General features: G+C 37.5%; 1 protein-coding gene across 13 annotated transcripts in view; it reads left to right on the top strand.

Moving 5' to 3' along the window:
- Bltp1 (bridge-like lipid transfer protein family member 1) overlaps positions 1–22,783 on the top strand; it is a 192,252-nt gene that overhangs the window by 97,146 nt on the left and 72,323 nt on the right. For all 13 annotated transcript variants that reach the window (XM_029475242.2, XM_029475248.2, XM_085835948.1 and 10 more), the window contains exons 38-46: positions 2,017–2,168; positions 2,636–2,786; positions 2,957–3,109; positions 4,212–4,452; positions 6,237–6,379; positions 9,387–9,606; positions 10,334–10,492; positions 11,713–11,888; positions 19,371–19,546. In XM_029475242.2, coding sequence (XP_029331102.1) covers positions 2,017–2,168; positions 2,636–2,786; positions 2,957–3,109; positions 4,212–4,452; positions 6,237–6,379; positions 9,387–9,606; positions 10,334–10,492; positions 11,713–11,888; positions 19,371–19,546 — 1,571 coding nt within the window. The remainder of the gene's footprint in view (positions 1–2,016; positions 2,169–2,635; positions 2,787–2,956; positions 3,110–4,211; positions 4,453–6,236; positions 6,380–9,386; positions 9,607–10,333; positions 10,493–11,712; positions 11,889–19,370; positions 19,547–22,783) is intronic.

Raw genomic sequence — 22,783 nt, 5'->3', positions numbered from 1 at the left:
CCCCACAATAATCATAAATAAAATTTTAAGTTAATCAGTTTCATTATTCTTTAAAAGTGTTTGGAGGGTTCCATTAGAATTTTAATGAAGAGAATTAAGACATATGTGGCTATGCACTAAACAATTATTTTAGTATTCTTCCTTACCTTTTCAAACACTACAGAATGTTTCTTAAAGATTTATTTTTATTTTATGTGGAGGAGTGTTTTACCTGCATTTGCTTCTGTACATCATGTATCTGCCTCATGCCAACTGAGACGAAAAGAGGTTGCTGGATCTCCACCATGTTGGGGCTGGGAATTGCTCTCTAGCCTCATGTTACAGAATTTTAGAAGCCTTTCTCCCAGATCTTTTGCTTCTTGGATTTTGTAACAATTTATCTAGGCTCTGTGTTATTTTTTTTTCCATTTTTTTACCCAATTGTTTTTCCTCAAACATGGGTATTCCCTGTAAGTTATATTCATGACACTAATTTCCTTCACACTCTGATATTTTTATTATATAGTGATCCTTTCCTGTGCCTCTTTTACAAAATTTATGAATCATGACATTAAGTGTGCCATGGCCCCAGAGACAAGTCAGCCTGCAGTCACTTGCTTGACCATGAATGTTGCTGCAGTAATATGCATTAGTCTCCCTCTTTTTTTCAAAAGTCAAATTCTACGTCTTTATATATCTAAGTTCTTGGCCTATAGCTTCTTAAGAAATCAATGTTTCAAATTTATTTATTATGTTTTATGATACTGAGGATTAAACTGAAGACCTTACAACATGCTGTGCAAAGAACTAGCTCTACCTCCCCAGCTATAGTGATTGGTTTTGTTGTTGCTGGTTTGTTTTGGTTCTGTTTTTTTTTTTTTCTCATTAATTTGTTTATCCACTTAACATCCTGATCATAGCTCCATTACCTCCGCTCCTCCCAGCCCCATCTTCATAAGTCCTTCCCCCCCCCCCCCCATCATCCCTTTTCCTTGTCCTCAGAGAAGGAGAAGTCCTTCTTGTCTACCTCTCTGCCCTGGGACATCAAGTTCCAGCGGAACTAAGTGCATCTTCTCCCACCAGGCAGTTAGACTAGGGGAAGGGGATCCAGTGGCAGGCTACAGAATTAGAGACAGCCTCTGTTCTAATTGTTAAGGGACCCACATGAAGACCAAGCTGTACATCTGCTTCATATATGTAGAGGGCCTAGGACTAGCCCCTGCACTCTCTTTGGTTGGTGGTTCAGTCTCTGTGAGTCTCCATTAATCCAAGTCATTAGGTTTGGCAACAAGGCAGTAAATACCTTTCCTTGCTGAGCCATCTTACTGGACTCCAAATACTTTGCTTTGAAAAAACCAAAAGCTAAACCTGTAGTCTTAGATACTCAGGATGCTGAAACAGGAGGATCTCTTAAAAGCCCAGGAGGTCAATACTAGTCTAGGTAACATAGCAAAGTTTTCTCTTTTAAACAGAAACAATGAATCTGAAAAACTTGGGTAAGGCTAAGGACATCATCAATAGGACAAAATGGCAATCTACACAACGGGAAAAGATATTCACCAACCCTTCATTCATTCAGAGGACTAATATCCAATAGATACAAAGAACTCAAGAAGTTAGACTACAAAAAACCAAATAACCCAATTAAAAATGGGGTACAGAGCTAAACAGAACTCTCAACAGAGGAATCTCTAATGGCTGAAAAGCACATAAAGAAATATTCAAAGTCCTTCGTCATCAGGGAAATACAAATCAAAGCAACTCTGGAGATTCTGTCTTATATCAGTCAGATGGCTAGTATAAAAAAATTCAAGTGACAGCACATGCTGGTGAGGATGTGGGATAGGAGAAACACTCCTGCATTGTTTGTGGGAATGCAAACCTCTATAGCTATTTTAAGCAACATCCACAGGTCAAGGTTCTATGTAAGGAGCAGTCTGTTAAGCCTGATGATGAAAAGGTTTTGTGCTTAAAGTGCTAATAAGCCTGTCTGAATGGTTCTGGAGAATCATTATTGGTTTTGGCTTTTTTATATAGGATGAAGGAGTTGAATCTGATGATTTGAAAAAGGATCTACCTCTAATGCCACCACCTCCAGATTCATGTAGCATGAAGTTGACTATTAAAGAGATTTGGTTTAGTTTTGCAGCTCCCACCAATGTGAGATCTCCTGCACATGCATTTTCTAGGTAAGAAATTTCAAAGTGTAATTTTGTCCATTGACAGTTCCTCCATGTTTCAGACAGCTTACCGTTCTGTTCTGAGTACTTCCTGAATTATTTTTCTGGCATATCTAATATCCCATGAGTGATAGAATGGCTATTCTTACTATCTTTCTTATTGAATATTTTCTGTAGATACTATATATTCTCTATTTAGCCCAATTTCTTCCCTAGGATTTTGGCTGTATTTGCTCAGCTTACTGCCTTAGACTTTTGTTTTATTTTTCATTTCAAACACATTTCCCCCTAATTCATTTCCAAGTATTCCTTTTTTATTCAGATGTTGATAATTTGTCAGTGACCAAAAGGGAAAAATATTGTCAGGATAAAATAGCATTTAGTGCTAAAAATATAAAGTTTAATCTTAACACTTGTTTTTGTGTGTGTGTGTGTGTGTGTGTGTGTGTGTGTGTGTGTGTGTGTGTGTTTTAAAGGCAGCTAAACCTCTTAAGCACTGCAACCCCAGCTGTTGGAGCATGGCTGGTTCCTATTGATCAACTCAAGTCATCCTTAAACAAATTAGAGACTGAGGGAACCTTGCGAATTTGTGCTGTTATGGGATGCATAATGACAGAAGCATTAGAGGTATGTCTTTTAATCATATAAGGTATCAGATATACTTTGTTACTGTAAATTATTCATTACTATTAGTAGTTGTTGGAAGGTACTAGAACTACAAGTTCTTAATTACTAAATATCTTTGACTATAGAAATTTTTATACATATTATTCTAAGTCTTTTTGTTTGGTTTTCAGAATAAAAGTGTACATTTTCCTCTAAGAAGTAAATACAATAGACTTACAAAAGTTGCTCGCTTTCTCCAAGAAAATCCTTCTTGTTTATTATGTAATATTCTACACCACTACCTGCACCAAGCAAATTACTCCATCATTGATGATGCCACGATGGTGAGTATTCAAGGAAGCTGCTATTCTGTGGAAATAGTACTAGATGGGCATGTTGAGAAATGGTTAGAAATACAGGTTAGTGAATGCCATTTTGCTCTGACTGACAGCTTGTATATAGAATCTGTCAACATGGATAAAATTTCTCAGCTTGATAGGTTTAATGAGAAATTGTCAAAGATGAAATTCTGAAAAATTCCAAACTTCAAGAAGGTTAGAGAGGTTGTGTAAAGCTAAATTGAGTGCTCAGAAGGGAAGTAAAGACCTAGAACTGAAAGGTTGTACTCTAGAAGCTAAAAGCATACAGTTCAAGTCAGGAAGTAATCCCTAGAACCATTATGGTTTAATAAAATAGAGATTGATCACAGAGGGAACATATATAATTGTACAATTCATCTTCGCTCATAGAAAATCAATTTGTGATTGTGGTTTTAGAATTTTGAGGACATTGCTTGACTTCTCCTAGCATCCAAATAGTAAAGCATACACAACAATATTTATCCAAATTAGGCACCTGTGTATCAGTATTATTAATGGCTGTCCAAACCTTTCACCAGGCAAGTGAAGGATCTATATTAAATAGTGGATTTTACAAAGATGCTTTTAATCTAAGACTGAAATAGTATTTTGTACTATCCTGGAATTGATCACAAAGTTGCACTATGCGAGCCTGACATGCCCCTCCTAGTTGTGGTCAGAGGAACTTGAAAGCATTAGCCATGAGTGGATGGATGCTCTACATACCAAGACAGGAAGCCAGAGGCTGTGAAGGTAGTGGTCTTGCTCTTTAATAACTACCCATATACAGATTAATCAGGTCTCACCAAAATGGCTGTAATGAATTCTAAGACCACTATCCTCCATGATCTTCACTAGATCTCCTCTTAAAATGCCTCTCCCTTTCAAACATTTCCACACTGAGAACCAAACTTTTAAAGTATATGAACCCTTGAGGGACATTCTCAATATATGCATAGCTGTAGCAGGTTTTATTGTCAACTTGAAAATCTGGGTAACGTTGAACAAATTAAAGATGTAAATTTTAGTTCCTTCATCTCTAAGTGGGCATTTTGAGATTAAAATGAGTTCTTCATTGTTATTACAGAGTGATGGTCTTCCTGCACTGGTAACTTTAAAGAAAGGATTGGTTGCTTTGGCAAGGCAGTGGATGAAGTTCATTGTGGTAACACCTGCCTTTAAAGGAGTTAGCTTACACAGACCAGCTCAGCCCCTGAAACCTCCAGCGACTGTGGACCAGGAGCATGAAGAGGGACTTGGCCTGGATAATGGAGGTGGTCTACAAAGTGATACTAGTGCTGATGGTGCAGAATTTGAGTTTGATGCAGGTAACTTTTGTTCAGGGAGCTTTTCTTTCCTCGGTGTAAACACTCTGTGTTCTTGTAGAAATGACTTCCCATCAATAATATGCCTCTTTAAAAGATACCAACCAGGACCTTTTGCCTGTAATTATTAGAAAATTAGTAATAGGAAAATATTGTGACTGTTATATACTTGATCACATGGTACTCAATAATTTTCATAATTTTTGTCCCTAATTTGAAAATGTTGTGGTTGGACTATGCAGTTGTTAATTTTATTAATCCAAATTCACAGTGACTTTGGAATTTTTTTACTGAACAAATTTTATAATTTAGTTTTGTGAGATACAGTAGACCAATGAATGTGTCTAATAAGAGATTTATAGAAAACTTTAAACAAAAACCTGCCTTTTAAAATTTGTATTTGCTTATTAGTCTGTTTTTAAAGGAGTTTTCTTTTATCACCTGTGTTGTGGTAAATCTCCAACCCAAATATGCCCCGGCAATGAAAACACAACACAGTTAATATGATTACATGCTGTGCTTCTAGATTGGGCAGATCTACCACTACACTGCCATCTTCCCCATCTATGAGACCCCTTAGAACTTGAAGTTTCTCCAGGCCTTGTGCTTCTGCTCTGCTTTTCTCCTTCCTCCTCCTCCTCCTCCTCCTCTGCATCCTCTCCCTCTTCCATTTTTTCCTTCTTTCTCTCCACCTCCTCTTTATCTGCCCCATTATCAGCTCTTTATTTTACAAATTAAGGTGGGAAGCAGGTTTACAGGAAATTACCTGAGTGCTGACTCATTCCTTATTGCAACCCTTCACCAGAGAGTGGAATTAACATCAAATATAATTTAGCCCCAAGGCTATCCACAACACACCTGTTTCGGGAAATATTAAAAAAATGAACGCACCAACTCTCAGCAGGACCAGGCCATGCTCCTGCACTCCTGCTGCAACGACTCTCTAGAGCTAGCCCCTGTGCCAGGTGATCTTACTTGCTCAGTCTCTCTGCCCACCAACTTGCCAACCCTGCAGGGCCACATGGCTCCCACTGGGCCTTCATTCTGGTTCCCTCTCTCCTCCTGAGACCTCCCTCCCTGTCTCCTCAACTCCTCACTCTGCCTAATGTGATTGAACAGGAAAAATCCTGCAACAATCACTTGTTACATATATTTTTACTTTAAATAAATTTGGAGGCCTGAGCTAAGAATACAATTTTATATATAGGATATGTTGCATCTGAACAAGGTAGATATACTTTTTTGAAATAAATGTATGTTTTTACTTTAACTTTTTGCCACAGACTAATTTCATATGATGATGATAGGTCGTCTTACAGTGCTTTGAAAAAAACATTAAAAGTACTGTGAGGAAGAAGGACTATAAGAGAAAATTCCTAAAATTAAAACTTCTAGAACACTTAGTTAGCTTAATTAAAAATCATACTTTTAATAAATAGTTTATAAGAAATAGCCTGAGTTTTATTGCTTATTATCTAGAATTTGTTATGCACAGAGGTTGAATTAGTTCAGTAACTATACCTTCTAAACACCAATGTCATTTCTGACACTCTGAATATTCTAGAGGGTGACTGAATTGGTTGTTGGCCACTGTATCAGTTACATGGCTAGTGTAAACTCATATTCAGGTTGGATAGTAAGGAAACAAAAAATTAAAAATCGTAAACATTGTATATCTGTTTGGATTATGAAAATGTATAGTAATTTTACAGACAAGATGTTGGTGATGTTTAAGATAAATATGTGATGATCTGTGTATAACTCACTTATCTTTGGAACCTTTACAGCCACAGTCAGTGAGCACACAATGCTGCTAGAAGGAACAGCTAACCGACCACCCCCTGGGAGCTCTGGACCTGTCACTGGAGCTGAGATAATGAGGAAGCTTTCCAAAACTCACACCCACAGTGACTCTGCACTGAAAATAAAGGTATGGCATTGCTAGCACTGATTAGAGCTTAAAACTTAAAGAGCTGACCTACCTTTTTTTTTTAAATTTCAGTGTTAAATATCTTAGATGTCTATTCTAAATATTCCAATAGTTTGTTAGAATTAATAACTTTATGATGGTTAATAATTTCAGTGTATAGATTTCCATTAAATTTGTACCACTAATACTTAATATTTAAAGACCACTAAACTTTTTTTTGTTTTTTTTCCTAGTTATCTCCAAAACCTTTTTTTCTTATTGAATCTTATATGTAATAAAATTCAGTATTAAAAATGTTGATAATCTTGTCATTTATGTTTTAGTAAGAAGCCATTTGGGCTGCACATTATTGATACAAGTTTAGGTTGAGTTTTTACAAATTATAATCTTAATTTATACTCCATTGTTTTAACAAGTTTAAAGGATGTTTGATAAAGAAGGAAAGTAGAGCCAAGTGAGTCGACTAGCATTGAGAGCAGTATCCTCACTAGAATCCTGCCCTGTAACTTGGACATTTTCTGACAGAATTGTGCATCAGCTCCTTTATTTGTAAGGTGTGGACTTTGATAGCATCCTCCTTTGGAAGATTGTGGTGAGAAATAACTGAGTGAAGATATGATAAGTTTATCTGACACTTATATTGTTTTACTTTATTGTTGCTGTTGTTAGTTTGCTATTCTAAGAACTGAATATGAGTTAATAGCATTACTTTCACTCAAAGTCTGCATATAGACTTATACTGGAATTTAGAATAATTTCAACATTAAATTTTAAAATTTCAGGGGGCTGGATAGATACATGGCTCAGTGGTTAAGAGCACTGACTGCTCTTCCAGAGGTCCTGAGTTCAATTCCCAGCAACCACATGGTGGCTCACAACCATCTATAATGGGATCTGATGCTCTCTTCTGGTGTGTCTGAGGACAGCTATAGTGTACTCACATACATAAAATAAATCATTAAAAAAATTGAAATTTCAAAATGAAAATTATAACCAAAAACACATGAAAAGGGTTAATATATCTCAAACAGTTACAAAAGTATTTTTAATCACTAAGAAAAAGATAAGATATAAAAAGGAAAAGTTTTAGAAATAGATAAAATCATTAAATATGTCACAGAAAAATAGGTATACAAATATGAAGATGTATTCTCTCATAAGAAAATATAAAATTGATGTTTTTATTTTTATAAGATTAGGGTAACAAAACTTGATATTACATATGAAGATAAAAGAAAACAGTCATTCTCATACACTATTAGAATATTGTTGTATGACAGAATTTTTCCTGCGGAGATACTACACTCACCTACTTACCCCCAAATAGAGAACTCCTGATAGGCCAAAGTATAGATAGATATCACCAGAATTCGACTTGGTGAACCAGTGAGTTTTACTGGGGTTATGTACAGCAGTAGGAATGGAAAGTCTCAGTCTTGGAGGAAACTGTTCTATAAGAAGTTTACATGGTTTTGAAGGATCAGTGTGGCCCTAAAGTATAAGTGAAAACATTTACCCGTCAAGGACTTTCATTCTGGAAGGAACTGTAAATGATCAGATAGATTCTAGAGCTTTCTTGCAAAAAATAGTGGATGTGACATAAAAGGATTAAACATTACAGGGCCAATAAATTATGTACACTGTTATAATTAACTACTATATAGTCTTTCCAAAAAGGGGTTGGTTTATGTGAGACTATAGATGCCACTAGAGTTACATGGATTGAGTTAATAGCAAAATATGGGGGTGTTTGTGTTATGTTTCTATTGTTGTGTAGAAACACCTTGACCAAGGCAACTTATTAAAAAAAATTAAATGGAAATTAAGTGACTCTTGGCTGTGTTGAGACCTGTGACAGTCAAAACCAGTGAGCAAAGATAGTCTAATATCAAGAATTGTGGAGTGGAAGTGAGGCATATGGATTAAAACATCCGACTTTTCTTGCTTGGTTATTTATAAAACTGATTTTTCTTTTGTGTAATAAACTTAATCATCTACACAAAGAACATATGAGGGATAGGATATGAAATATGCATAACACATGTGTAGTATGTTAAAAGTTCTCTTCCTGTAGTGAAAGGCTTCTTCCTCTTCCCCCATCTAAGTGAAAGCATGTAATGGTGAATAGAACTTCCCACTTTGTCCTAAAACTTCAATGGTCTGATGTGTACTTGTTCTTGCTTAGTTTCCTGTCCTTAGTCAGAAAGCCTCTAGTTTACTTTCTGTTGGTTGTCTGTGCCTACCTCCAATAAAACGACATAGTTCCTTCTTTAGATTTGCTCTGTGTTTTTATGTTTCTTTTTTTGTTTCTTTTGGTGAAGGTCTTGCATCTCCTTGGCTGGCCTAGAATTTACTGGTAGATTATGCTGGCCTTGAACTCATGGCGGTGCTCTTGCCTCATCCTCCTCCTGTGTGCTGAGATTGTATTTAATGCCATTGTATCTGACCTGGTAGTGATAACTGACTTTTGATGTTGTCAGTCATGTAACAAGTGATTCTTAGTTTTAAGTGGAGTAGTTGTATAGGGAAATTGTTTCTGGATATCAGTTTGCTGATTCCATAATTAAGCCATAACAGAAATTGCTTCAGGCTACTTCTTATTCTTTAAATAGCCACAAGCATGTTCTTTAAACACCTCATGACTTGCTTACATCCTGGTGTCGTGGATACCCACCCTCCCACCCCTGATATTAACCAGCATTTATTTCCTGTATTCCGCTTAAGATGCTGTTCTGTGACTCTTGTTTAGCTGTAGAAATTAATGATTCATTGTTAAATTACTTCAAGGAATATACTTGAATATGATGTGTAGCCCCTAATATTGTATTACAGAGTTATAAAAAAATTATTGTTTTTATATTTGACTCAATAATCCTAGTAGCCAAAATCGCTGTGAGTATTAAAGGAAAGAATAGCTAGCAGAAATAGGAACAATTATGGTGGTTGTAATTATTAGCAGTCAGTTTCACATACTTCAGAAAAAAACAACTGTGTGTTCATTTTGTAGGGCATTCATCCATATCACTCTCTGAGTTATACCAGTGGAGACACTGCTACTGATTCTCCAGTACATGGTGGACGTGCTGGGATGCCGGTAAAGGAGAGTCCAAGGAAGGAGAGCCTTCTCAGCTATCTGACTGGAAGCTTCCCAAGCCTGCACAACCTTCTGGAAGGCACTCCTCAGAGAAGCAGTGCAGCTGTGAAAAGTAGCTCCCTCACAAGAACAGGTACCTAGCCCAGTGGATCCAACACACTCCTCTGGACTACAAGCAACTGCACTTCCTCACATACATATAAACACACATACAATTTAAAATAAAATGCTTCTTTCAATTACATTTTCTTTTGTGGGAAAAATAGAAAACTACTTTATTATATACTTTGGTTGCATGACTAAACTTTTTACTTACTTTGTTTTTGAAAAAATATTTTAGACCAAAATTGTAAATTTCTCTTCATGTCTTTTATTTTTACTTTCAAATTAGTGCTGACTAGTGCCAAGCTACACATTCTGAGTCTAAAGAATGCAGAATCTTCACCATTGTAATAACAAAATGAATTTTGTACTAATGTCTTAGGACCCCCATACCAGTATCATGAAGTGAGAGTTTAAAAATACATGGAGAGATGGCTTGATGGCTTAGTAATTAAGAGTACTAGCTGCTCTTGAAGAGGACCTGGGTTCAGTTCCCAGCACCATCATAGCTACTGACAACCATCTGTAACTCCAGTTCCAGAGGATCCAGAGTCCCCCTCTGGCCCCCACAGGCATGGCATACACTTTGTACACAGGCAAACTCGGGTGAAGCACCTGTATACATAAAATAAGAATAAATGAATCTTTAAAGTTTTTTTCAAAGAGAGACATTTTAATCCAACTTTCTGAAAGCATGCAAGTAGCATTTTTCTGTTTTATAGTATATAATAATCTTATTCACCATAAACTTTTTTCAGGGAATACAGTAGCCACTGACATGCTGTCTGAACATCCTTTGTTATCTGAGCCTTCATCTGTGAGTTTTTATAATTGGATGTCAAATGCCGTGGGAAATCGTGGAAGTGTGGTACAGGAATCTCCTGCTACAAAGTCAGGACATAACAGTCTTCCAACAGGTAATCCAGTTATCACTTTCACCTTAACTGTCTTCAAAACCTTATTCCTCAAAGGATACCTACACGGTCAACTGTTAGGATGAAGTTGGACCGTTTCAGCAAAAAGCTAATTAAACTTTGACTTGGTATTATTATAATATCAAATACAAGATTTAAAGAATTTAAAGCATTTAATGTGGTTGGTTAAACATTCATAACACAAAAGGAGGCAGGTTAAAAAACATTAAGTATAGTTACAACATGATATACCTACAATACAGAAAAATATCTTGAATCAGTCTAGTTCCCTCTGAGACATCATAACTATTAATTATATGCTCTTCGTAGTTACTTAAATATTTAATCAGATCTATGGTGATAGAAAAGTACAATTTCTTTCCTTAAGGAGAGAAATAAATTAGGGCCATTTATTAATTTTAAAAGATCATGCATGTGTAAAAATATATGGCAAGATGTTCCCCAAGAAAGTGGTGGCTATATCAAGTGTAAGTATATCAACCTTCCTTTGCCTACTTTTGAAGTTTTCCATGTTAGTAAATACTGAATAATATTGAAGTAGACATTGCTACTGATTAATAAAGGCAGCTAAAGTGAATTTTCGATGCTGTTTAAGCCATATGAGTTATTTCCTGATGGAATGAGAAGAGTGGTTGATTTGTGACTGCCCACTGAGCTGTTTCTCGTGTGGATGTGATCTGAATTCTAACCACATGTTAGGTTTCTGCATTGACTCTTGACAGAAAAAAGAGAAAGATTGCATCGCATAGTTCTTGGTTCTGATTTCACTGTTGTATAGAGTGGCTACAGTTTAAATTTTAAGACAACTTCAATGGACTAGTTCCTCTCTATCAAGGGTCCTTTGTCTGGAAGGACAGGATATAAAGCTTGGATGTAATTCTGTTAACTCCATGGCCTTTTCCTGCTGTACTTCCTTTTCAAAGATTTTCCAGTCAGAAAATTCTACATTTTGGATTGGCTGGCTTGAATTCCTGTATAAACATCACTGGTATTTTCTGAATATTTAACTAATGTCATTTTTTATTAATCATATGTGTAAATATTTAGTATTCCATATTATTGGGTTGGTTTTTGTTTTTGTTTTTCCTCTGTTGTCTGGTAAGGGCATTACAACATAGTTGCTTTTAAATTTGACTTGATTGCCTTTGTTTGTTTTTTTGTTTCTAAATGATTCATATTTACTCCTGACATTTTGCTGTTAGGAGTTGCACCCAATCTTCCTACAATCCCGTCAGCCTCAGATTTCAACACCGTCTTATCTAGTGACCAGAATACTCTGGATGGGACACATTCTCAGCACAGTACTAGTCAAGATGATGTGGCAGGTGTAGAAGAAGCAAACCAAGGGTTTCCTGCTGTTCAGCTGGCTGATGCACAGGTGAGTGTGCCTGGGTTTCCTGACACTGGTTCCTTCAGCAGTAGGTACCTGAGGTTCAAGTGAAATCTCTATTCTCTGCCTGTTGGAAAAGCTTTCATGCAAAATAGGAGAGCCTTTAGAAGCCAATTACCCAATAGGTTATCTTTAATTGAAAGTTTCATCATCATATTTTTGTTATGGGTTAAAAATTGACCATGACATGTTTAACAAGTTAAATTTTATCATATTCTACAGACTCTTGTACAGTGTTAAGACTTTATTAAGTGAGTAGTTGGGAGACAGTGGATTTAGAATAAAGAAAGTAATTCAAACATGTAGATATCTATGAGTAGCAGTGTCTTAAAGGACTTGGAGGAGAAAGTAGATGTGAAATGTGACCTGTTGATGTAGTTCATACCAGTGAGCATGAAATCTAGGAAAAGTCGTTGTTTGCAAAAGTATAGACAGATACTGTGAAATTATTTGGAATATATTTAAGTTTGAATGAATAGAAGATAAGTTGGAGAATGGGGTATAGGGGATAACTAGGGTTTTAAATGTGGACACCGGAAAGCTGTGTATACACAGCTAGATAAGAAAATTGTTATATTTCCCCCAGTTGTTTCCTTCCCTTTATATAATAATAGAAAAGAACATTTCATCCCTTTCCCATAAACAAGTTTCTGATAAACAAGTTTTACAGAAACAAAGGCAACTGTTAATACCTCACAGCCTATTTTCCTATATCCTATTCTTCTTTTAGTTAAGTAAGTAATTAATTTTTAACATTTTGACCTTGACCACAGTTTTTCCTCCCTCTTCTCCTAATCCTACCAAACCCCTACCTCCCCCATCCACTCATTCCTCTTGTCTTCAAAAAAGGGTCGGCCTTTCATGGATATCAATCGGCCATGGAATGTCAAGTTGCAGTAAGACTAGGCACCTCTCCTATTAAGGTTGGATAAAACAACTCAGTGGGCAGATAGGGGCCCCAAAACAGGCCACCAAGTCAGAGAGCCCATGCTCCCACTGTATGGGGTCCCATAAGAACACCAAGCTACACATCTGTAACATATGAGCAGAAGGCCTAGGACAGTCTCACACAGGCTCCCGGGTTGGAGGTTGTTTCTATAAGCATCTAGTAACCCAGTTTAGTTGATTTTGTTTTTTAATGTAGTGGCCTTCACCACTCTGGCTCCTACAATCCTTCCTCTCCTCCTTCTGCAGGATTCCCAAGTTCCCCCTAAAGTTCGGTTTTATGTCTCTGCATCATTTTTCATCAGTTGCTGGGTGACGCCTTTCTGATGACAATTGTGCTAGGCCCAATGTATGTATATGACAGAATATGATGAGAAATCATTTCATTGACTTCCTATTCATTAATTTATTTTTGCTAGATGTGTTTGGGTCTGTACTAGGTCTCTGACTATCTATCCTCTGGTTCCTGGTTTTCCAGGTAGTATTGTGAGTGGATTCCCTCTAGTGGCATGGATCTCAAGCTGGACCAGTCATTGTTTTGGCCACTACACAATTTCTGGGACAACTTTATCATAGCACATCTTACAGGAAGGACAAATTGTAGGTCAAAGGTTTTGTGGCTAGGTTGGTGTTCTAAACCCTGCACTGGAAGTCCTTCCTGGTTATAAATGTCTGGTTCTAGTTCCATATACCCCATTGCTAGAAGTCTTACTAGTGTCATTTAGATTGTAGGGTCACCCTCATAGATTCCTGGGAGTTTCCATTGGACTGGGTTTCCAGCTTGTCACTGAGATTTACCCTCTTCCCATTCTAGTTGTGTCTCCCTATACTCTCTCTTTCCAGCTTCTACCTACCTGATCCCTCCTGTTCCTACCCCTACACCATCCATTCAGGTCCTTTCCCCTGTCTACCTGTGATGTCTCTTCTATTTCCCCTTCACAGTGAGATTCATGTGTCCTAACGCCACTACCACCCACCACCTGAGCCCTTCTTGTTACTTAATTTCTCTGGGTCAATTTTCTTGGATCTATTGGGGCTTGTTTTGTGACTGAGTAAATGGTCAATTTTGGAGGAGGTTCTATGAGGTGCTAAGAAGGCATATTCTTTTGAATTTGGGTGAAATGTTCTGTAGATAACTGTTATGTTTATTTGAGTCATAATGTCTGTTAGACCTTTCACTTCTCTGATTAGTTTCTGTCTGGATGACCTTTACATTGTAGAGAATAGGGTGTTGAAGTCTCCTACTATTAATGTGTGGGGTTTGGTGTGTGATTTAAGCTTTAGTAATGTTTCTTTTACAAATGTGTGTATCCTGGCAATTCAAGACATAGATGTTGAGAATTAAGACATTATTTTGGTGGATTTTTCTTTTGATGAGTATGAAGTCCCTGTCTCATCTCTTAATTAAATTTGGTTGGAAATCTACTTTGTTAAATACTAGAATAGCTATACCAGTTTGCTTCTTGGGTTCATTTGCTTGGAAAATCTTTTTCCAGCCCTTTACTCTGAGTTACTGTCTGTCTTTGATTTTGAGGTGTGTTTCTTGTATGTAACAGACTGATGGATCCTCCTTTCATATCCATTCTGTTAGCCTGTGTCTTTTTTTTATATATTCCTTTTTTATTTAATCTTTTTTTTTTTTTTTTACATTTCAGATTTTATTCCTCTCCCGGTCCACCCTCTGACTGTTCCACTTCCCATACCTCCTCCCTGTACCCCTGTCTCCACGAGAATGTCCCCATACCCCCACCACCTACCCCACCAAACCTCCAGACTCCCTGGGGCCTCCAATCTCTTGAGGGTTAGATGCATCTTCTCTGATGGAACCAAGAGCCAGCAGTCCTCTGCTGTATATGTGTTGGGGCCTCATATCAGCTGGTGTATGCTACCTGGTTGGTGGTCCAGTGTCTGGGAGATCTCAGTGTCCAGGTTAATTGAGATTGCTGGTCTTCCTACAGGGTTGCCCTCCTCCTCAGCTTCTTCCAGCTTTTCCCCAATTCAACCACAGGGGGTCAGCACCTTCTGTCCATTAGTTGGGTGCAAATATCTGCAGCTGCTTGTTGGGTCTTTCTGAGGGCAGTCATGATAGGATACATTTTGTGAGTGCTCCATGGCCTCAGTAATAGTGTCAGGTCTTGGGGCCTCCCCTTGAGCTGGATCCCACTTTGGGCCTGTCTCTGGACCTTCTTTTCCTTAGGCTCCTCTCCATTTCCATCCTTGCAGTTCTTTCAGACAGGAACAATTACGGGTCAGCGTGTTGACTGTGGGGTAGCAATCCCATCCCTCACTTGATGCCCTGCCTTTCTGCTAGAGGTAGGCTCTACAAGTTCCCTCTTCCCACTGTAGGGCATTTCATCTAAGGTCCCTCCCTTTGAGTCCTGAGAGTCTCACCTCCCAGGTCTCTGGTACATCATTCTGGAGGGTCCCCCAACCTCCTACCTCCCAAGGTTGCCTGTTTCCATTCTTTTTACTGGCCCACAGGCTTTCAGTCCTTTTCTCCACACCCAATACCAGATCATGTGTCCCTCGCGCCCCCTCCCCTTATCCCCAGTCTCCTTTTCCTTCCAGGTTCTCTCCCTGTTGTGGTTGCTTTCTTCTCTCTAGTGAGACTGAGGTGTTCTCACTTGGGCCCTTCAGCTTGTTGACCTTTTTGGTTTGGGTTGTTTTTTGTTTTGTTTTGTTTTGTTTTGTTTTGGTTTTTGGTTTTTCGAGACACGGTTTCTCTGTATAGCCTTGGCTGTCCTGGAACTCTGTAGACCAGGCTGGCCTCGAACTCAGAAATCTGCCTGCGGGATTAAAGGCGTGGGCCCTTTAGTTAGTTTGGCTAGGGGTTTATCTATCTTGTTGATTCTCTCAAACAAACAGCTTTTGGTTTTGTTGATTCTTTCTTTGTTCTCTGTGTTTCTACTTGGTTGATTTCAGCCCTGAGTTTGACTAATTCCTGCCTTCTACTCCTCTTGGATGAGTTTACTTCTTTCTGTTCTAGAGCTCTCAGGTTGCTCTTAAGTTGCTACTGTAACATCTCTCCAGTTTCTTTACCAGAGTGCTCAGTGCTATGCATTTTCCCATTAGCACTGCTTTCATTGTGTCCCATAAGTTTGGGTATGATGTGTCAACATTTTCATTAAATTCCAGGAAGTCTTTAATTTCTTTGTTTATTTCTTCCCTGACCAAGTTATCATTGAGTAGAGAGTTGTTCAGTTCCCACTTTTATGTGGGCTTTCTGTTGTTTTTGCTATTATTGAAGACCAGCCTTAGGCCATAGTGGTCTGATAGGATACATGGTATTATTTCAGGGTTTTGGGTTTTTTTGTATCTGTTGAGGGTTGTTTTGTGACCAATTATATGTTCGATTTTGGAGAAGGTACCATGAGGTGCTGAGAAGAAGGTGTATTCTTTTGTTTTAGGGTGAAGTGTTCTGTAGATATCTGTTAAATCCATTTGATTCATAACCTCTCTTAGTCTCACCGTTTCTCTGTTTAGTTTCTGTTTCAATGACCTGTCCATGGGTGAGAGTGGGGAGTTGTAGTCTCTGACTATTATTGTGTGGGGTTCAATGTGTTTGTTTAGCTTTATTAAAGCTTCTTTTATAACTGTGCATGCCCTTGTATTTGGGGCATAGATGTTTAGAATTGAGACTTTCTCTTGGTGGATTTTCCCTATGATATATATGTGAAATGACCTTCCTCATCATGCTTGGTAACTTTTGGTTGAATGTCTATTTTATTGGATATTAGGATGGCAACTCCAGCTTGTTAGGACCATTTGCTTTGAAGACCTTTTTCCATCCTTTTACTTTGAGATAGTGTTTGTCTTTGTTATTGAAGTGTGTTTCTTGTATGCAGCAAAATTCTGGATCTTGTTTGTATATCTAGTTTGTTAGCTTATGTCTTTTTACAGGTGAGTTGAGTCCATTAATATTGAGAGATATTGAAGATAGATGAATGCCCGGCGTGGTGGCGCACGCCTTTAATCCCAGCACTCGGGAGGCAGAGGCAGGCGGATTTCTGAGTTCGAGGCCAGCCTGGTCTACAAAGTGAGTTCCAGGACAGCCAGAGCTATACAGAGAAACCCTGTCTCGAAAAAAAAAACCCCCCCCCAAAAAAAAAGATAGATGACTGTTGGTTCCTGATGTTTGTTTTTGTAGGTGGCTTTATGTGCTTGTGGTTCTCTCCTTTTGAATTTGTTGTGAGATGCTTAATATTTTGTCTTTTCTTTGGTGTAGGTATCTTCCTTGTGTTGGAGTTTTCCTTTTAGGATCCTCAGTAGGGCTGGATTGGTAGATAGATACTGCTTGAATTTGGTTTTGTCCTGGAATATTTTAGTTTCTCCATCTATGTTGATTTAGAATTTTGCTGGTTATGGTAGCCTGGGCTGGCATTTGTGTTCTCTTAAAGTCTGCATGACCTCTGACCAGGCTCTTCTGGCTTTTAGTGTCTCCTTTGTGAAGTCTGATGTAATTCTGATAGGTCTAACTTTGTATGTTACTTGGCCCTTTTCCCTTGCAGTTTTTAAAACACTGTGCATTTAGTGTTTTGATTATGTGATGAGAGGACTTTCTTTTTTTGGTCCCATTTATTTGGTGTTCTATAGGCTTCTTGGACATTTATGGCCATGCCTTTCTTTAGGTTGGGAAAGTTTTCTTCTGTGATTTTGTTGAAGACATTTTCAGGTCCTTTGAGCTGGGAATCTTCGATCTCCTCTATTCTGATTATTCTTAGATTAGGTCCTTTCATTGTGTCCTGAATTTCCTGGATGCTTTGGGTTAGGAGTTTTTATGTTTTGAATTTTCCTTGACAGTTGTGTCAGTCTCTTCTACTGTATCTTCTACACCTGAGATCCTCTCTTCTGTCTCTTGTATTCTGTTGATGATACTTACATCTGTAATTCCTGACTTCTTTCCTAGGTTTTCCATTTCCAAGTTTGCCTCCATTTGTGTTTTCTTTATTGTTTCTACTTCCACTTTTAGGTCTTAGATCACTTTATTCAATTCCTTCACCTGTTTACTTTTGTTTTCCCGTATTTCTTTCAGTGAGTTATTGATATCTTCCTTAAAGGATTCTATTATCTTCATGAGATAGGATTTTAGGACAGATTCCTGATTTTCAGGTCTGTTGGTGCATTCAGGACTTGTTGTGGTGAAAGAACTGGGTTCTGATGATGCCCATGTATATTGGCTTCTGTTGCTTTTGCCTCTCAGCCTCTGGTTATCTATCCCTGGTGTTTGCTGGTCTGGGTGACTCTATCTGTAGTCTGCCTCTTTTGTCCCTGGGTTGCTTCTGGTCTCCTGGTAGACCTGAAGCCCTGGGTGTAGTAGGCCTCCTGTTGGACCTTCCAAACGGTAGGGCTGGGTAGGGGGGTGGGGTAGGGACGGGCGTTTTCAGAGGAGCAGAAAAGCTGCTGATCTGTTGCCCTGGCTGCAGTACATCTTCTGGCAGGCCTTTAGACTGTTGGGTCTTCAGAGGAGCAGTCAAGCTGTTCTCCTGTATGAAGCTGGACCTGGGAGGTCTTTAGGCTGGTATCTGTTTTCCATTTACCTTGTGTACAGAGGAACTCCTGGGATGCCTTCAAGCTGTGGTGTTTTCAGGAGAGCAGACTAGCTGGAGATCAGTTGCTCAGTTGCTCTGTGTGCAGTGGATTTCCTGGGATGCCTCAGGATGTAGTATCTTTAGGGGAGCAGACTAGCTAGCAGTCTGCCCCAGCAGAAAGAACCAGGTGGATGGGGAGTGTTATTCAGCAGGCTGGGGTTTTGGATGTGATGGGTCCTGAGTCCACTGGGCTCCCAGAAGCAGCTGTGGGACTTCAGGAGGGTTTTTACCAAATGCTCTGAGTGCAGCGGATCTCCTAGGATACCTCAGGATCTGGTGTCTTCTGCAGAGCAGACTAGCTAGCAGCCTGTCTCAGCAGAAGGACAAGGTGGAAGGGTATCCTGTGTCTTTTTATTAGAGAATTGAGTCCATTGATGTTGAGAGCTATTAATGACCAATGAGTGTTAATTCCTGTTATTTTGATGGTGGTGGTGGTGGTGGTGGTGGTGGTGGTGGTGGTGGTGGTGGTGGTGGTGGTGGTAGCGAGTGTGTGTGTGTGTCTTTTTTTGTTTGTGTTGGTGTGAAATATATTTTCTATGTTTTTTGGGTATAGTTAACTTCCTTGGGCTGGATTTTGCATTCTCATTCCTTTTGACTAGCTTCTCTGTTAGTTATGATAATAGGCTTGAACGGTGAGGCAAGGTCTGGTGCCAGGTTTTTTTTGTTTTTGTTTTTTATTTTTTTGATTTTTGTTTTTTTGTTTTAATAGAAATATATGGGTATCCATAGACCTTTAAGAAGCACAAATGAATGTAATCTAAATTATTTTACCCTCAGAGAAGTTATAGAGTAATTGATTTATTTATTTTTTTATCAAAACAATTATGATATCTTTTGGTTTTGTTTCATTTTGTGGTAATAGATATTATGTGTTAGAATAAGAACAGTTATCAGTGAACAATAAATTATGTTAATGCTGTTGTTTGATATCTTCCAGGTTGTTTTTAAACCTCTTCTGAGTCATACAGGGATCCAGTCACAGGACACAATGCCCCTTTGTTACCGGATGTACTTTGGAGAACACCTTTCATTTTCAGGAACTTTAGACTGCCTCAGAGCAGATATTGTAGATTCGGACACAGCTAAAGACAGGAAAGGAAAAAGAGCAAGAAGGTATTTTTCATATTGTATAAAATTTTATTTAAAAATTATAATTTTAGTAACAACGAGAAGGTAATTTCCAGTTATTAAATGTAATAATCATATTTTATTAAGAATAAAAATTTGATTTTATTAATGGATCAGACAGTATTTTAGGCCTATTTTTATAGAATGTACATGAGGTATTCTAAAGAATATCTATTGATAAATTCACTCAGCACTATATGCTTAACTTCAGTAGTGAAGTTCTTATGTCTGTGGTTTTAATCTTTGCACAGACAGTTTATTCCTAACACACATTTTGAGTTGACTTTTACCATATTTGTGTAGGTGTGGCTATATTTATATATGTGCATGCTTGTGTGATTGTATGCATACATATATGTATAGGGGTGGGGTGTACACATGCATAGGGACCAGAAGAGGATGTCAGGTGTTCTCTAACATGTTCTACCTGTTCATATGAGACAGTCTCTCCCTAACCTAAGGCTAATCATTTCTTTGCTAGGCTGGAAGCTAACAAGCCCTAGAAATCCTCCAGCCTCCTCTCCCATCAAAGCTGGGTTTTAGGTGTTCATGGGATGCTTGGCTTATTAAATGAGTGCTGAGATCTGGATGCCAGTCTTCATAATTGCATAGCAACTAGTGAGCTACCTCTCCAGGTCCTCAGACAATATTTTTTTATCCAGGGATAGAGTAAAATTCACATTGAGAGCATAGCCATAAGAAACAAATATACGGGAAGACATATGTAACATATGACAGATAAAGCTATGAGCTATCTCTTACTGCCGTTCTGTTTTCATGGGTAAGACTTACATTTCTTTACTGCTTGAATAGCACTTTCATATCTACTAATAGGTTTGACTCTTCTTTTGAAAGTTGGAATTTTACTTTGGGTATCTTGTTGACATGGACAGAAATCCTGAAATATGGTCATAGGTAACATTTCTGATAATGTTTTCTCAAAAGTCTTAGTTTTTTTGTTTTGCTTTGTTTTTGATTTTTTTGGTGTTTTTTTTTTTTTGTAGTTTTGCAAGTTGTAAGAGTAAAAGATCACGTATATTCAATTTAAACTTAAAACTGGAATTTTAGTTTGAATATTCTGTTTAAACTTTTTAAAAATGAAATTACATTTATTTGTGTGTGTGTCCATGTGTATACTCATGTGTGCAGGCATGAGGCAGCATTCCTGTGGAGGTTTGAGGATACCCTCTGAGAGAGTCAGTTCTTTCCAGCTTGTAGGTCCCAGAATTGAAGTGATGCCATCAGACTTAAGTAGCAAGTGCCTTCATCCATTAAGCCACCTTAGTGGCCCATATTTAAATTTTTAAATAAATTAATAAAAATCATTTTTGTAAACGAATCATGTATAGAATATAGGGCTTTCTTCAATTGAATTGAGGTCAAATTATCTGAGGATTTTCTAATAATACAGAGACATAGAAATAGTATTCTCTGTTAAACACAGAGAGTTCTTATAAGCTGTTTGTAAAACTTAATGGAAAAATCTTAAAAATGTTTGTCAAAATATTTTATAAATGTTTATGTATGTGTGTAGGAACACACATGCAAGTACATCATATATTTCTTCTAAGTAAGTACATACAACTACATTGTATAATCATTATATAAAATATATAAGATATAAGAAGTTGCCTATAGATACACAGATTTTGTGGATAAACACATATGTATAATTAGAAACAAGTTACAAACTTTTACTGGTGTCATAAATGCCATGTGGTGGTACATGTAACAAATCCCACCCACCTAGCCACAGTTCCCTTTCTGTGATTCTCTAGCCAAACTTAATATTCCTCTCTCTATTGCTTCTGGCAGCACTCTGAGTGCTCTACACTCTTAGAGCCAGCTCATAGGCAGCTGCTCAGAGGTTTGCAGTTTTACTCTAAACTCTTGGTTTCTTGAGGTCTCACTATACTAGACTTTCCTCAGCCACTAGTTTTAGTCTTAACTTCTTTGTTTTATACCACACTATTTATTCTTCTGTTTATTGTACACTAATTTTGGATTGTAATTTTTTTGTATAAACATTCACTTTGACTTTAAAGCCTTGGCAATAAACCATTTAACATAGAGATTAGTATGCAGTATCTCTTAGATGTAGTTGACATGTTAACTTGTAAATTATTTGTAAAAATTAGTGGAAAAATTGTAACCCTCAAATGTTTGTCAAAATATTGTATATAAATATATGTGTGTGTGTGTGTGTGTGTGTGTGTGTGTGTGTGTGTGTGTGTAGGAACATAATATGTTTAATTTTCAGTTGTAGCTTTGGCTTCATAGTGTCCATGATAGTCCTTAACTCATCTGCTGCTTTTGCCCTAAAGGACTGCTTCAGCATGTGCCCAGAATTCTTTTCTCCTTTTCTTGACTGTCCTAAGCTTTCTTCTTCCTTTTGGTCATCCTTACATATATCCGATTTTTTGGGTTGTTTATTTGCTTTTTTTTTCAGAGATTTGTTATGTCACCCTTCTGTTTGGGATTATTTTTGTAACATTTTATTCTTCTGTGAGTTTTGGGTCTTAGTATCCAGTGTTTCCTTTGGCAACAACATGCAGAACATTGATCGTCAGCCCCTTGTGAATGTCTGCATCTGTGCATAGTATTACACTATCGTGTGGCATACTTTTTATTTAATAATAAATGCCATTATTCAATAAGGAATTACAGCTCTAGTTATAAATTCATATTTGAGTTGAGAATATCAAAGTATTTTCTGATTTTTTTTTGTTTTTAAATAGAGATATGGCCTATGTTTTTGCCCTTTGTGGCAGTATATTCACAATACATATGGAACAAAAGAAGGTACATGATGGTTTACTTGAGATCATTATTGTTGGTAGAAGTTGAGTGCCTTTTAAAAATAAGATGTTAAAAATAACTGTAATTTTTACCCCAAAGTTTTTAGGTAAGTCAGGGGACGTAACAATAATTTTTGTGTAAGATCTTAGGTATTTTTAAATGTGTTGTTTTGTTTCAGTTGATTTTTCTTTCCACTTGTAACTTAGTAAATGAAGCTGTAAAGATTTTCATTCCAATAACAAATAGGATTATACTAAGTTTGAAATTTTAAGTTTAGTATGACGGGCTGGTTCTAATTGATCTGTGGCTAATTCTAAATTTCTATACTATTAGATGTGACAGATAGCAAGAAAAATGTTTAATTGTTTTATTGATTTTTTTTTAATAGAAGCCAATTGATTTTGACTTCTTAGTTAATATTAG

The sequence above is a fragment of the Mus caroli genome, unplaced genomic scaffold (genome assembly GCF_978045245.1).
Source record: "Mus caroli unplaced genomic scaffold, Mus_caroli_1 scaffold_3, whole genome shotgun sequence".
NCBI lineage: Eukaryota > Metazoa > Chordata > Mammalia > Rodentia > Muridae > Mus > Mus caroli.
Note: the sequence above shows the minus strand (reverse complement) of the source record. Positions and strands in the feature narration are given on the sequence as shown.